This window comes from Aethalodelphis obliquidens, unplaced genomic scaffold (genome assembly GCF_003676395.1).
Source record: "Aethalodelphis obliquidens isolate GAN/ISIS:26980383/991018 unplaced genomic scaffold, ASM367639v1 scaffold17, whole genome shotgun sequence".
Lineage (NCBI taxonomy): Eukaryota > Metazoa > Chordata > Mammalia > Artiodactyla > Delphinidae > Aethalodelphis > Aethalodelphis obliquidens.
Window position 1 is genome coordinate 21538607 of NW_020837961.1, and position 16076 is coordinate 21554682.

Genomic DNA, 16076 nt, shown 5'->3' on the forward strand with positions numbered 1-16076 from the left:
GTGTAAGGTTAGGTTGTTTATTTGAGATGTTTCTTGTTTCTTGTGGTAGGATTGTATTGCTATAAACTTCCCTCTTAGAACTGCTTCTGCTTCATCCCATAGGTTTTGGGTCATCTTGTTTTGACTGTCATTTGTTTCTAGGTATTTTTTGATTTCCTCATTGATTTCTTCAGTGATCTCTTGGTTATTTAGTAGTGTATTGTTTAGCCTCCATATGTTTGTATTTTTTTTTTTTTTTGCAGTACACGGGCCTCTCACTGTTGTGGCCTCTCCCGTTGCAGAGCACAGGCTCTGGACACACAGGCTCAGCGGCCATGGCTCATGGGCCTAGCCGTTCCATGTCATGTGGGATCTTCCCAGACCGGGGCACGAACCCGTGTCCCCTGCATTGGCAGGCAGATTCTCAACCACTGCGCCACCAGGGAAGCCCCCGATTTCAATTTTCTTAAATTTACCAAGGCTTGATTTGTGATCCAAGATATGATCTCTCCTGGAGAATGTTCCATGAGCACTTGAGAAGAAAGTGTATCCTATTGTTTTTGGATGGATTGTCCTGTAAAAATCAATTAAGTCCATCTTGTTTAATGTGTCATTTAAAGCTCGTATTTCCTTATTGATTTTCATTTTTGATGATCTGTCCATTGGTGAAAGTGGGGTGTTAAAGTCCCCTACTATTATTGTGTTACTGTCGATTTCCCCTTTTACAGCTGTTAGCATTTGCCTTATGTTTTGAGGTTCTCCTATATGTGGTGCATAAATATTTACAATTGTTATATCTTCTTCTTGGATTGATTCCTTGATCACTATGTAGTGTCCTTCTTTGTCTCTTGTAATAGTCTTTATTTTAAAGTCTATTTTGTCTGATATGAGAATTGCTACTCCAGCTTTCTTTTGATTTCCATTTGCATAGAATATCTTTCTCTATCCCCTCACTTTCAGTCTGTATGTGTCCCTAGGTCTGAAGTGGGTCTTTGTATACAGCATATATATGGGTCTTGTTTTTACATCCATTCAGCCAGTCTGTGTCTTTTGGTTAGAGCATTTAATCCATTTACATTGTTGGTAATTATCTATATGTATGTTCTTATGACCATTTTCTTAATTGTTTTGGGTTTGTTTTTGTAGGTCCTTTCCTTCTCTTGTTTTTCCCACCTAGGGAAGTTCCTTTAGCATTTGTTGCAAAGCTGGTTTGGTGGTGCTGAATTCTCTTAACATTTTCTTGTCTGTAAAGGTTTTAATTTCTCTGTCAAATATGAATGAGATCCTTGCTCGGTAGAGTAATCTTGGTTGTAGGTTTTTCTCTTTCATCACTTTAAATATGTCCTGCCACTCCCTTCTGGATTGGAGAGTTTCTGCTGAAAGATCAGCTGTTAACCTTATGGGGATTCTGTTGTATGTTATTTGTTGCTTTTCCCTTGCTGCTTTTAATATTTTTTCTTTGTATTTAATTTTTGACAGTTTGATTAATATGTGTGTTGGCATGTTTCTCCTTGGATTTATCCTGCATGGGACTCTCTGCATTTCCTGGACTTGATTGACTATTTTGTTTCACACATTAGGGAAGTTTTCACGTATAATCTCTTCAAATATTTTCTCAGTCCATTTCTTTCTCTCTTCCTCTTCTGTTACCCCTATAATTTGAATGTTGATGCATTCAATGCTGTCACAGAGGTCTCTGAGACTCTCCTCAATTCTTTTCATTCTTTATTCTGCTCTGCAGCAGTTATTTCTAGTATTTTATCTTCCAGGTCACTTATCCGTTCTTCTGCCTCAGTTATTCTGCTATGGGTCCCTTCTAGAGGATTTTTAATTTCATTTATTGTGTTCATCATTGTTTGTTTGCTGTTTAGTTCTTCTAGGTCATGGTTAAATGTTTCTTTTATTTTCTCCATTCTATTTCCAAGGTTTTGGATCATCTTTACTGTCATTACTCTGAATTCTTTTTCAGGTAGACTACCTATTTCCTCTTCATTTGTTTGGTCTGGTGGGTTTTTACCTTGCTCCTTCATCTGTTGTGTATTTCTCTGTCTTCTCACTTTGTTTAACTTACTGTGTTTGGGATCTCCTTTTCGCAGGCTGCTGGTTTTTAGTTCCCATTGTTTTTGGTGTCTGCACGTAGTGGGTAAGGTTGATTTAGTGGGTTGTGTAGGCTTCCTGGTGGAGGGGACTGATGCCTGTGTTCTGGTGGATGTGGCTCGTTCTTGTCTTTCTGGTGTACAGGACCACGTCTGGTGGTGTGTTTTGGGGTGTCTATGAAGTTATTATGATTTTAGGCAGTCTCTCTGCTAATGGATGGGGTTGTGTTCCTGTCTTGCTAGTTGTTTGGCATAGGGTGTCCAGCACTGAAGCTTGATGGTCGTTGATTGGAGCTGGGTCTTTGCATTGACAATCTCTGGGAGATCTCTCACTGATTGATATTACGTGGGGCCGGGTGTTCTCTCTTGTTCCAATGTCCTGGACTCAGCTCTCCCACCTCAGAGGCTCAGGCCTGACACCCAGCCGGAGCACCAATACCCTGTCAGCCACACGGCTCTGAAGAAAAGGGATAAATTAATTAATAAATTAATAAGTTAAATAAAGTTATTAAAATAAAAAAATTATTAAAATTTTTTTAAGTAATTAAAAAAAGGGCACAACCAAACCAATAAACAAATCCACCAATGATAACAAGTGCTAAAAACTATACTAAGATAAACATAAAATTCAGAAACTTGTCAGTCTCATACAGCAAACCCCAAGTCTAGAGTTGTTCCCAAAGTCCACTGCCTCAGTTTTGGGATGATTCGTTGTCTATTCAGGTATTCCACAGATGCAGGGTACATCAGGTTGATTGTGGGGATTTAATCCACTGCTCTTGAGGCTGCTGGGAGAGATTTCCCTTTCTCTTCTTTGTTCGCACAGCTCCCGGGGTTCAGCTTTGGATTTGGCCCCGCCTCTGCATGTAGGTCGCCCTCTGTTGTCTGATCTTCGCCCAGACAGGAGGAGGTTAAAGGAGCGGCTGATTAGGGGGCTCTGGCTTATTCTGGCCAGGGAGAGGGAGGGGTACAGAATGTGGGGTGAGCCTGCAGTGGCAGAGGCCGGCGTGACATTGCACCAACCTGAGGCACGTTGTGTGTTCTCCTGGGGCAGCTGTCCCTGGATCACGGGACCCTGGCAGTGGCGGGCTGCACAGGCTCCCGGGAGCAGAGGTGTGGAGAGTGACCTGTGCTCGCACACAGGCTTCTTTGTGGCTGCAGTAGCAGCCTTAGCATTTCAAGCCCGTCTCTGGTGTCCGCGCTGATAGCCACGGCCTGTGCCCTTCTCTGGAGCTCGTTTAGTCTGTGCTCTGAATTCCCTCTCCTCGTGCACCCCAAAACAATGGTCTCTTAACTCTTAGGCAGGTGCAGAATTCTTCCCAGTCTCCCTCCCGGCTAGCTGTGTTGCACTACCCGCCTTCAGGCTGTGTTCACGCAGCCAACCCCAGTCCTCTCCGTGGGATTTGAACTATGAAGCCGAAACCGGAGCCTCAACTCCCAGCCCCGCCCGCCCCGGCGGGTGAGCAGACAAGCCTCTCAGGCTGGTGAGTGCTGGTTGACACCGATCCTCTGTGCGGGAATCTCTGTACGTTGCCCTCTGCACCCCTGTTGCTGTGCTCTCCTCCGTGGCTCCGAAGCTTCCCCCCTCCGCCACCCGCAGTCTCCGCCTGCGAAGGGGCTTCCTAGTGTGTGGAAACCTTTCCTCCCTCACAGCTCCCTCCCACTGGTGCAGGTCCCACCCCTGTTCTTTTGTCTCTGCTTTTTCTTTTTTCTTTTGCCCTACCCAGGTACGTGGGGGGTTTCTTGCCTTTTGGGAGGTCTGAGGTCTTCTGCCAGCGTTCAGTAGGTGTTCTGTAGGAGTTGTTCCACATGCAGATGTACTTCTGATGTATTTGTGGAGAGGAAGGTGATCTACATGTCTTACTCCTCCACCATCTTGAAGACCTTCCCCTTAACATAGAACTTTAAACAGCATTTTCTTTCGTCTTGAGAAACGATGAGGATATTGGTTTCTATGCAACTATTTAAGAGAGTACTGAAGACAGAGATAAGAGTTAACAGCTCATTTTCACTGAGTACTTACTGCGTGCTAAGCAGTATTCTAAGTGCTTTATTTGTTTTGCTTATTTAAACAGTAGTAGACTCTAAGTTCTTTACTTATCTTTGCTTCCTATATCTTTCTGCTTCCTCCAAAAATTAGTTCAAACAGGATCAATGAAGGGTCAATTCTTCAGAGATATCATATGCCTGTGGCTATATTAATTTTGTCTGCACATTTAAATAATGGTTTCCCTGGATATTTAATTCTAGCTACAAGGTTATTTTTCTTCAACATTGTAGGGTCTCTGCTCCACTGTCTTCTTGCATCTGTTGTTTCTTTCAAGGACCTGATGTCTGTCTGAACTTTGTCCACTTTCACGCTAATGAATATTTCTGAAGTTTCTGCTTGGCCTGACTGTTCTTGAATGCCACTAAAATATTCCCGACTGAGTCTGGCTTTGTTTTTAATTTATGTTCTTTGCCACTCTATTGTCTTCTTTATTTTGAGGTCTTATATTTGCAATTTTAGAAAAATTCTGATAATTATTTTCTCATTTATGCCCTCCCCCCTTTTTTTTGCCAGACCACAAGTGGATAGAAGTTGAAATTTCTGCTTTCATCCTCTATGTCGTTTGAGTCTTCCTTCATTTTCCCCTTCTAGTCGTTTGTCCCTGAAGCCTCTGAGGACAGTGCCTGATCTAACCGTGTAGCTCATTCTTTCACTGTCCAGCAGTATTCATTCCGGCATTCAAGCTATTTACTTAATTCCTTACTTTATCACTTATTTTTAAAATATTTATTATACCCAGTTATTTCTTCATCATTTCTTCCTCCTGATTCATGTTTCCAAAATACTTCTTATTGTTCTACAGGGAATTTACTATTTTAAAAAATTCTGGTTTAAATTCTTATCTGTTCCGTAGGCTTTCCCCATCTGGCTTACTTTTTTCCAGGCTTTGTCACTCTTTTATGGAGTTCCCACTATATATTCTTCCCTATAAGTTTGTCTTTCTTCAGTTGAGATCATTGTTAGCCTAATGTTATCAGCCAAAAGACAAAGCCCTTGGCTGTAGCTGTGGTTCTCCAAATGTGTTGGTTGGGGCACCCTTCAGGTTGAAGACCCTTTACTGTTGCCTCTGGATTTAACAGCTCCACAACTCTCCACTCTTCCGATACCTTGTTTCCAAAGGATCCTTCCCAGTCTCTTGCTGTTGGTACCCCACTGTCTGGTAGTAGTGATGGAAAGAGCAATTACTTGGACTCAGGGTATGGGCTTATGCAATTATGTTGACAGTTTTCTGAGTGCCCCACAATCCAGGCCCAGCCAGCAAGTGTCAGTCAAGTGAAGCAGGCATCTCCTAATCCTATCTTTCAGGGAAGAGGAGGGAGGGAACAGGATACAGCAACTAGAACCTCCCTCCTCATCTCATCCTCCACTTCTGGTCCCCAACTCTGTCTAGCTTTGGGCTGCCAAAGTGAGATCCAATTTCCTCTGTCTCTCAAGGGATTTTCCCAGATGTGGAATTAGTTCCTGAGCATGCCTTGGCATTCTAAAAACCATCTGATTTCTCCAGAACCCATCAGGCAGATTTCCAAAGAGGGAGCCAGCTGCCCTTGCTGATTCTTAATCTAACTAGGAACTGCCTAAGATGAATCATTCTCCTTCCTCCCAGCCGATTTATTCAAGAAACAGTAAATGTGTAAATATATAATAATATTTGCCATTATTATCATGAAGCCACATTGGACCAAGATCCCAGAGGTCCCAGTATAAAAGCCAGAGTGTGGTGTCGTGGCCACAGTGTAAAGGAGATTGTGAAATTTCCATCTTCCCCATTCCTCAAAGGTAGAAAGCTGTTAATTGGGTGACAGTGAGAAAGAAGCAGAGTTTATTCAGGGAAGTTATGGGTGGCATGTTTACCTGAGTTGTTCTGACTCAAGAAAGTAGTTATTTGCAAATAAGTGGAGTGAAGTAAGTGGCATTGGAGCAACATTTTGCCAGTGGTGCTGCTGGTGCAGGATTGTTAGATCTAAGGTGTGAAATTAAAATGATTCAAAATCTACCAATACTTCCCTTTAGTTATCATCATTACATATGGGGTTGAAAGCCCCAAGCGTATTGTAACCCTAGATTTTAGGGATGAGTAGACCCGTTTTGCAATTGAAGTTAATATGTCGAAGCAGCACAGTGCAGAGCACATGCCTTGTTCTCCCTGTTAGCTGAATGAACTGCTGGTGAAGGATTAAACTGGGCATCCAAGACACATGGTAGACCCCAGTTTTACCTATTTGTGTAACACTGGACAAGACATTCAGTTTCTCTTCACTTTTTTTTCTCTTCTGGAAAATTAAGATGTTTAGACCAGAGGAATTCCTTCAGGTTCAATCAGATGGTACTGAGGATTAATATAACATGGATGAATTTGACAATGTGCTGGTAACTGACCTGTGACCTTTATTAAGGTGTACTTAGGCACTGGAAGGGACTTTAGACACCATCCAATTACACCTCCCTATTTTAAAGATAAAGAAACGAAGGTTAAGAAACATGAACTACCTTGCTGTGGTCACATAGCTGTCTACAGACAGAACCAAGACCAGGGCTGTAGTCTGTAGGCTTCCAGTCCATTCCATGGTTTTGATAAGGTTGGAGAGGCTCCAGATTTCATCAAGGAGCCTTCAGTCTCAATATTACATGAACATCATAACGTTCTAATGATGAATAGAAGGGAAAGATGGTATTGTGTATGGAGTCTAGTAAAAGAAAAGATGGTGACCACCGCCGTTGTTTACACAAGTCCAAAGAGACACATTCTATTTCTATAAAAGTTAATGTTGTGGTCCCAGCACATGGTAGTGACACATTTAATGCTAATTGTTTAGAAGGCTATGTCCTATAGCCTAATGGAGATAATTTTCTTTCTTTTTTTTGGCCGCGCCATACATGGCTTCCGGGATCTTAGTTCCCGGACCAGGGATCGTACCCATGACCCTGCAGTGGAAGTGCAGAGTCCTAACCACTGGACCACCAGGGATTTCCCTGGTGATAATTTTTTATGTTGTAGATATATTCTTCTAGACTTTACAGTTTCCTTTGTTCTCATTCCATGTTTGTCAAAGTATCTTCTTGTGAGTAATTTGGTCATTTAAGTTAATAGTGCAGCCTCTGTTATTTAGGGATGGCTCTGGTGCAAGAAGCAGCTACCCACATTTACCTCTTCATAACCCCCTCTGAAAACAAACAAAAAAGCCCTCAAAAGAAATCTAACACTTTACAAAAATACAGTCATCTTGGGCATCCTGTACAAGTACACCCAGCAAAAAGGGTCAGAATCTTAAAAGACTATAAAAAATATGTAATCCCATAGAAATAATTGAGTATTTCAACCCCGTAGAGGCACACTGAATATTTGATGATGTCTATACAGCCCGTTTTCTTGGCACAAAAGCTGAGGAGCATGGAAGAAGTAGAAAGCAGAGAGAAATGGAAAGCAAAGATTAGAAAGAATAACGGAATGGCAATCTATTCATAGTGGTAGTTTTAGTAACTAGTATTTAAATAAGAATATTTAAGGAGACCAATGAAAGAGAAGGTAAAGAACTAAAACTGATTAAGTCTCCCCATCTGGGGGTAGCTATTCTGTTAGCTGGGTCCCAGGTAAGGACACAGCCCTGGTGGAGAAGAAAGAACCAGCAGTGCTGAAAAGGTAGACAAGTTCTACCATCCAGTCCAGGGAAAAGAAGGCCAGCAGCCACATGGTCCACACTAGAACTCAGGAGTGTAAGCACTCTGTCAAATTTTTTTTATAAAGGAGGCACAATTACATGATTTTAAATTTATTTCATTTTATTTTATGTTTTTGTCCACACTGCGCGTGGCATGTGAGATCTTAGTTCCCCCGCCAGGGATCAAACCTGGGCCTCCTGCAGTAGAAGCCCGGAGTCTTAACCACTGGACCACCAGGGAAGTCCCTCTGCCAGATTTTAAATAAACTTTATTAATAGAGACAGCCAGCTTCCTAGGAGTTTTGTAAGCACTACTGCTTTGCTCTGTAGACTTGAGAAGTTTAGTCTGCTTGTCAGGAAGGAGCCCACCAGCAATGCCGTAGAAACAAGACATTTGGGATTACTATAGCAAATCTATGGCCACGGTGTTGATTCAGGGATTCAAAGTTCAGGGTAAATCATTTGATCCATTTCATAAAGAGCCAAATATTTGGAATGGGAAATACCAGAGGCCTAATCAGCAAGAAAAATAAAACAATAGGAGAATGGTAACCAGCTCTAGCGAACTGGAAAGAGGGTACTGAGGAATTATTGGTCTAAAGTACATCTGTATTTAATAAATAAAAGAGCAGCTTTGCCTTAGCTTTTTTAAAAATTTTTTTATTTTTACTGAATTGTAAGTGTTGTTTCTGAGGATTGTGGTAATCATACCTCTTTGCTTCTGTTAGGGATTGGTGAGAAGCGAGAGAGATGTTTGAATCCAGTTGTCAGCAGGAGATGTGCTATATAATTATGCTGTTGTTTTCACTGATAGGTTATTATCAGTAGGTAATAAGAAATTGTGCATCATTATAAATTGTCATATGGCGCATTTCATGCTACAACAGATGAGGTATGTGTTCCGTGGCAGCACCAAGCAATCATGTAGAGATTGGTGCCGTTATGGCGGTTATAAATCACAACATACGCTTTAATCGTTAAACAATTTTCTATAGTGGCAGAACTGGAAAACTGTTTAGTAATGATTGGCTTATTTTTATGATGAAGAATAATTTTTATATAGATCTTTTTATATAAATACCTGAAGAAGGCAAAAGCAGAACATTCATTTTATAGACACATACTTAGGAACTTTTTGGTTTGGGGCTCATTTATCTTTAACTGCAAATATTTGAAGGGTCAGAAAGTCACCAAAATAGCTTTCCATGTATAATTTTAGAGTTTAAAATTATATATATTTCATATTCCAGTTATATGAAGATACTGCATAGTAGGACTAAAAAGGCCCAAGCTGGCCACTACTAAATTCAAGTCTATCTGGTTTTCTCTTTCGGAAGCCATAAGTTAACAAGGGAATGTCTTGCCTTATGGGATACAAGGAAAATATTGCTTTGTTCTTGAAAGGCTAAAGCTACAAGTCTTCTCTCCCATCTTTCTCTTTCCTTTCTCTGGGTATTATTCCTTTGTTATTCTTCTCCACTTCTCTTTCTTTCCTCATCATGATTTTTCTGTTCTTCAAAACTGAGCTCAAGTATACGCACTATAAAAACCTCATCTGGACTGACCCAACTGTCTTTTCCCCTTCAATTCTGTTGTCTTAGATTTTGCCCTACTCATGGAAAAGTTTAACAGACTTCTCTGTGAGAATTTTAAAATCCTATCAAGGGGTTTATGTGTCCCCAACTAGACCACTGCAATCTAACATATGAAAATGTTTGTTCCCAGAATTTGACCCAATAAAAAGCTTGCCCCAGAATGTAAATTCACCACATCACTAGCACATGTTTAGTTCATCTGACTAGTTCATCCGACATTTCTTTTTTCCTAGTAAGACTTTTCTGAAGAAGGAATTAGAGCAAGCTTTTTTTCTCTCTTTAAATTTATTTATTTATTTATTTATTTTGGCCACATTGCACAGCTTGCAGGATTGAACCTGGGGCCCCGGCAGTGAGAAAGGAGTGCTAACGCCTGGACCACTAGGGAATTCCCAGTGCAAGCTTTCTTCATTGTAAACTGGCACTTGAATAACACTGAACTAGACTGTGAGGATGTTAAAGACCACTTTGTCTCTTTCCAGTCCTATGGGAGGGGTGGAAGAGCCCGATTGTGAGGAATGAGATGACTGGTTCTTGGTGAGGTGTTACATTCACAGTAGTGATGATGGCTGAGAGGTAACATTTTACGTGTTCACTGTGTCCTATGTAGTCTGCATGAAGGAGCTCACGTGAACCTCACAATGACCCAGTATTCTTATTTTCCCTATTCTATAGATGAGGAAACTGAGGCTCTGAGAGACTAACTTTCCCTAAACCTTACCGTTAGTAAGTGTCTAAGTTGGAATTCAACCCAGATATGTCTGAAACAAATTTCTGTACTATACCTAGGTCAGTGCTATCCAGAAGTTTCTGCAGTGATGAAAATGTTCTCTGTCTGCTGTGTCCAGTATGGTAGCCACTAACCTCGTGTGACTTTTGGGCACTTGAAATGTGGCCGGCTCAACTGAGGATGTCAATTTCTAGTTTTATTTTATTTTAATTAATTTACGTTTATTTTAAAACAGCCACATATGGCTAGTGGCTATCGTATTGGACAGCACAGCTTCAGATACTTTTTAAATGTTTCTGGGTATAGGCTAATAAGGGGAAAACCAAACCAGGAAAATACGTTAAGAGAATGTGCAGTTCTTTCTCCATTTCTAGAGCTTCCCTGGATCCCACATTTTAAAAAAATATTGTTTTTAGAAGGAAAGGAAGGAAGGAAGGAGGGAAGGAAGGAAGGAGGGAGGGAGGGAGGGAGGGAGGGAGGAAGGAAGGGAGGAAGGGCTGTTTTAAATCTATTGCTGTTTAGAAGCAATAGGATTCAATTAAAAAGCAAACAAATGATTGGCTCCTCTGGTTCAGGCACTCTGCTAGGCTTCAGCCCTTATGAATAAATGAATAAGATATGGTTCCCATCTTGAAGGAGTTCACAGTCTAAGTAACTTTGTAGAGGATGTTATACATTTTTTTCCAGAGTTTCTTCATATATGATTAGAAAAAATATTTAAATGTCTGCTATTTATTACTTTACAGTGTTTTGCTTTTAATTTTTAATATGTTAATTTTTTGAAGAGATCATCCATTTCTATCATTTAAAATTCAAAGGTCAAAGTGCTTTTAATTTCCTCCTGTAGAAACAACTAGCGCTATCATTTTCTAGTATGTGTCTTTACAAATATTTTGTGCACACACAAGAAAATGTACACATATATTTAATCCTTCCCCTTTTTAAAAACACTTACATACTACTGCCTAACCTTGCTGTTTGGACTTGAAAAATATACCTTGGATATTTTTTCATTCTAGTACTTAAAGAATTTCTCATTTTCTTTCTATGGATGCATAATATTTCCTTAAATAGACATATCATAATTTAAACATTCCTCTATTGTTATTTTTGTTTCCTCTATTGTTTTTTATTGTTTATCATTCCTCCATTGTTATTTCCATTCTTTTGCCATTACAGGAAATACTGACATGAGTAACTTTAACAATTATATTCTCATGTGAGCTAGAGTGAACTGCATTCATGGTTCCCAGAACATATTCCACAGAACACAAGTCTCAGAAGATGTTCAATGTAAAAAGTGGCTTCTGAGACTAAATAACTTCCGGTGACTCTGTGTATTCATTGGAGGTTCACAGAGCACATTGTCAAATTAAAGGGGGTCCCGCCATAATCTATGTCAGATTAATCCAAGTGTTTCTCAACCATACATTTTCTCAAGAAAGAGCATATACTCTTTTTGTAGGTTGGGTTCCCTGGGAAGCAGACTCTGAGATAGAAATGTACGTGCAGGAGACTCAATGGGGCATGTTCTCAGGAACAACACTTGATGGAAGTGAGGGGGAATGGAAGTAAGTGCGTAGAGGGAGAAGTTGAACTGGGATGCAGTTGCAGCAGAAGCCTCAGCCAGTCAGTCCCACGGGGAGTGCTGTGAAGCTGTGATGACCCTTCAGGGATATTCCAACTCCAGGGAAGGAGGCCAGGCCCCCAGGGAGGGCTTGTGACCTTGTGCTGGGCAGCTGTCTTCCACTGAGGGCATTTCTGCAGAGAGACTCAGCTCTGAGCTCTCAGCTGGGGTAATGAGTGCCTCAGTGTTCACTACAACTCTGAATAGCATCTTTGCATCTTTTATGAAAATGTATATCAATTCTTAGATACCCTTGCTGGTCAGAGAAAGGCATTTGGTCTCTTTGGGACCTTTTTTTTTTTTCTTCTCCTCTATGAAATATGGATGCCTGGCTGGACGTTCTTTGGAGTATCTAACATTCTTTGCTTCTAATTCCATTTAATATGTACTAATTAAAGTCCAATATAAGAGACAAATTTCCCCAAACATGTGGTTGGCCACATAGAGGCCAACAATCTGATTAGGTCAGCCTTAATCTGTTATCATGGCTGTGCAGTGATGGAGAATGAGCATGGTTATAGCGCTTTCAAGAATATGTCACTTAACTTGAGGCAGATTATTAGGGCAAAATGGCAGCAGAGCTGAATTGAAGTTTTTTGTTTTTTAAATATTTTGGTTACCCCTTGTTAGGTGTTTCCTGAAGAAGCTAGCCTGCTATCTTCCTAGAAACATTAACCCTTATTGCTAATAATTGAAAGATTAAACTACATAGGGTATGGAAGGCAGGAGTCCATCTAGCTTTAAACCACAGACTTAGGTGTTGGTATTCATCCTCCTTTTTGAAGCTCAGGGTAAACAGGTGTAGCCAAAAAGCCATAGCAGTTCTCAGGGTCTTTCCATTTGAGAATCAGATGGGTCTAAGTGCCCATCCTGTGCCTTTCAGGGTATTTGCTAATTTCGTACTCATGCCTCCTGCAGAATTCGTCAGTTGTGGGGCTATCAAGGAAGCTTATTTCTTGGTTGAAGAGGAAAAATGTCCAAGGAAGAGGTCTCTCTTAGGTGTGCCTGATAGAGTTGATGAAGGTTTGTAGAGAGGATGGAAAAATATCCAAGAAAAATCTCAAAGAAAAAGTTCTTATGAGATAATAGAAGTGGGAAGTAAAACCAGGACTAAGGAGTTGGCTGTTATATGAACATGATGCAGAGAAGAAAGCAAAACAAGAAAAAAAGAAAAACAAAAAGCTAAGATTGATGGCTGTGTCTAAGATCAACTTTTAAATTGAATAGACATTTTTCTCAAAAACCTTAATCTTTTTTTCTTTCAACAAAAAGTTTCATAAGGATTCTTATTATTCTTCTCATTATTATATAATAGTAATGAATGAGGTGAGAGATTGTTAAAAAGAGAGTGTGAAAGGGAATAAACTAGAAAAGTCATTGCTAGAGAGTGGAGAAATGATGGAATAGCAGTTTGCCTTAAATTGATCCAAAATGAGTTACTCTTTTCTGAACAATCATTGCCTCTTCCCTTTTCCTCTGTAACAGGTGGTATCAAAGACCTATTTATGCTAACTCTTCAGTGTTTCTGGAACGACTTCCCTCATAATCCATTTGTAATTATCCGTTTGCAAAAGTGTCAGATCCTATAGCATTTTGGTCACTTCCAATTATTGAATTGTCTAGTCCATTTAAAATTCCAGTCTCATCTCCATATATTCCCTCAGCTTAAGTTGGGCCTGTGGGACCATTGGGGGAAGAGGGTGTGGTCTACGTCTTCATGCTTTCTAACCTCCTTCTGATTTTAACTGCAGGAAGTTGGGGACTGAGAGGGTGGCATAGGGCAGACGGGCCAAATGGCTCCTGACTGAACTAGGCTATCCTCTGTTGGTTGTTGCTTCTCTTCCTGGATAACAAGAATGAATCATTGAAAGCTTCTGTGTAGGAGGTTCCAAAGTTGGGCTCTCCTGTGGGCCATGTGTGTGAGTTCTTCCACACACCTGTAGTGGCCTCCACACCAGCCCTCTGTAGGTGATTAGGCTTAACCTCTTCCTACCCTCTCATCAGTTTCCCCTGGTGGTACAGCCCACCAGGTCTGATTTTGAGTCCCCTTGCAAGGAGGCCAGTCTTGATCCATGGGAAACTCACACAGTTTTGCTGGATCAAACCCTGGAAGCAAAATTTGATACTTTTCTTCATTATTTTTTTCTTTAGTCATGTAGGTTTAAGAACAAATCAACCATCTCATGAGCTGATATGATGTCTAGTCAGGGGATGTGATGCCAGTCTGTATTATTCAGCTCAGGCTGCCATAACAAAATAGCACACCTGGACTTCTGGAGGCTGGAAGGTACAAGATCAAGATGCCAGATGATTGAGTTCTCTGGTGAGGACTCCCTTCCTGGCTTGCAGATGGCTGCCTTTTCACTGTGTCCTCATGTGGTGGAGAGAGAGGGGAAGGAAGCAAGCTCTCTGATGTCACTTATCATAAAGGCACTAATCCCATCATGAGGGCTCCACCCTTATAACCTCATTTAAACCTAATTACTTCCCAAAGCCCCGTCTCCAAATACCATCACAATGGGGGTTAGGGCTTCAACATAAGAATTTTGGGGAGACACAATTCAGTTTATAGCACAGTCTCTTGTGTATAATCCCATAGCATTTTCCATCATGTTCCTCGCTGGTGATTCCAATCATTTCCTTTCCCTTCCCATGCTGGTACTTTAGTCTTCCGTATATGGACTGGGAATGGGGTCTTGGGGTGGAGTTGATGGTTTGGAGGTAGTAGAAATAGTAAGGGTTTGCCTACCTCTGAGTTCTCCCTGGAGCAGGTTGCTGGACCTAGCAACAAAATTCTTTTTAGAATGTGGGAAACTTAATGCTTCTTTATCCCCAACATTTGGTTCTGGTCACCAGTTCCAGGGAAAGAGTAAAAAAATCTTTATTTTAAATGATATATGATACTTTCTTTTCCCAAATGAAGCAGCTATAGTCAACATGGATGTGAGTTAAATTCTGAGGAAGACTGAAGATTTTAGGAAAACTTAATTTAGAAAAGTTTCTATTGACTTCTGAAGCTTTCTCCATGAGTCTTCCTGTCTTTTCTAGCATCATCAGATGCAGAAGTAATCATAAATTCAAGGAAGTTAAGATTATTCAATACATAATTTTTAATCTTTGTATCCTACCTTTGATTCCTACAGAATCCATTCCTACATATGGTCATGTGGTTCTTTAAAACAATGTCCCATCACGTGCTATGTTGGTGACGTCACAGGAAACAAAGAAGTCAGTGTTAGAAGATAGCAAATGTACAGGAGGTCATGTAAGTAAAGCTTTTAAGAATTACATCATACAGTATAGACCCATTTATGTAATAATGTATAATTAGTAATAATGAAGATCTGGCAAACCTGGGATGTTATATATATATCCAGAATTTTAAAAAATGAGCATCTTAGTTAAAAAAGAAAATGCCATTTGTTATAGAATGTTGAAAACATTTTCTGAGGACAGAGAACACTGCACATAACAGAGGTGGGCAAATTTTTTCTGAAAAAATCCAGACAGGCTTTGCCAGCCAAATGATATCTGTTGCAACTACTAAACTCTGCCCTTATTGCTGTAGACATGGATGGGCATGGATTTGTCCCAACAAAACTTTATTTACAAAAACAAATGGCCGGTGAAGTTTGGCCTGTGGGTCGTAGTTTGCCAACCCTTGGCATATTAGATGAAGACATTCTGCATCTCACTTTTTTCTATTATTAAGTTAATTTTAAAGGAACTGGGGTGCTTAAAATTAAATAATAAATGTAATGCAACTATCAAATTTCTGAATGATTTTACAAGTGTAAGGAAATTAGAGAATAATGTAGATTAGAGTTCTTGAATGACTATTTGAAACTTTTGAAAAATGTTTGAGAATGATGTAAAATCAAGTACAGTCTCAAGAACTAAACAAAATAAAGCTGCAGAAATGGAAATCAAAGGAACTGACTTCTTGATAAAGTGAACACATGCATTTAATTTTTACTTTCAGTTATAATATTTAACTCCTTTAGAAAAATTTCTGAATCATTTGTATAGATCAGGATAAGCAGTAGAGTAAATACAGGGGTTTATGAAAAGTGAAACTCTTTATAAGAATCCTAAGAGGAAACAAGTAATTCCTCTCTTGTGCAATCATTTCTGGCATCAGAAAATAATGAAGTAAATATAAACTGGAAGAAAAAGTGTGAAGAAAATGTCCTCTGCTTATAATTGCCTACAAAGTAAAACATATCCTCTAACTTCATGTGCTTCTTTGAAATTGCTCTGTTTCCTAGATTTTTTATAGGGAATCCCCTGAACTCAAGAAATAACTTACTGACAGTCTTAGGGTTAAACACATTTTATGTATT

At 40.1% G+C, this 16076-nt stretch overlaps 1 protein-coding gene across 5 annotated transcripts in view; it reads left to right on the top strand.

The window, feature by feature from the left end:
- IL15 (interleukin 15) overlaps positions 1–16076 on the top strand; it is a 174463-nt gene that overhangs the window by 109562 nt on the left and 48825 nt on the right. For 3 of the 5 annotated variants that reach the window (XM_027117060.1, XM_027117059.1, XM_027117061.1), the window contains one exon: positions 14877–14998. The exons of 1 other annotated variant lie outside the window; for it this stretch is intronic. In XM_027117060.1, the coding sequence (XP_026972861.1) occupies positions 14933–14998 (66 nt within the window). In that variant the 5' untranslated portion in view covers positions 14877–14932. Of the gene's footprint in view, positions 1–14876; positions 14999–16076 lie in introns of those variants that run through there. One more of the 5 variants, XM_027117062.1, reaches the window with a different exon arrangement.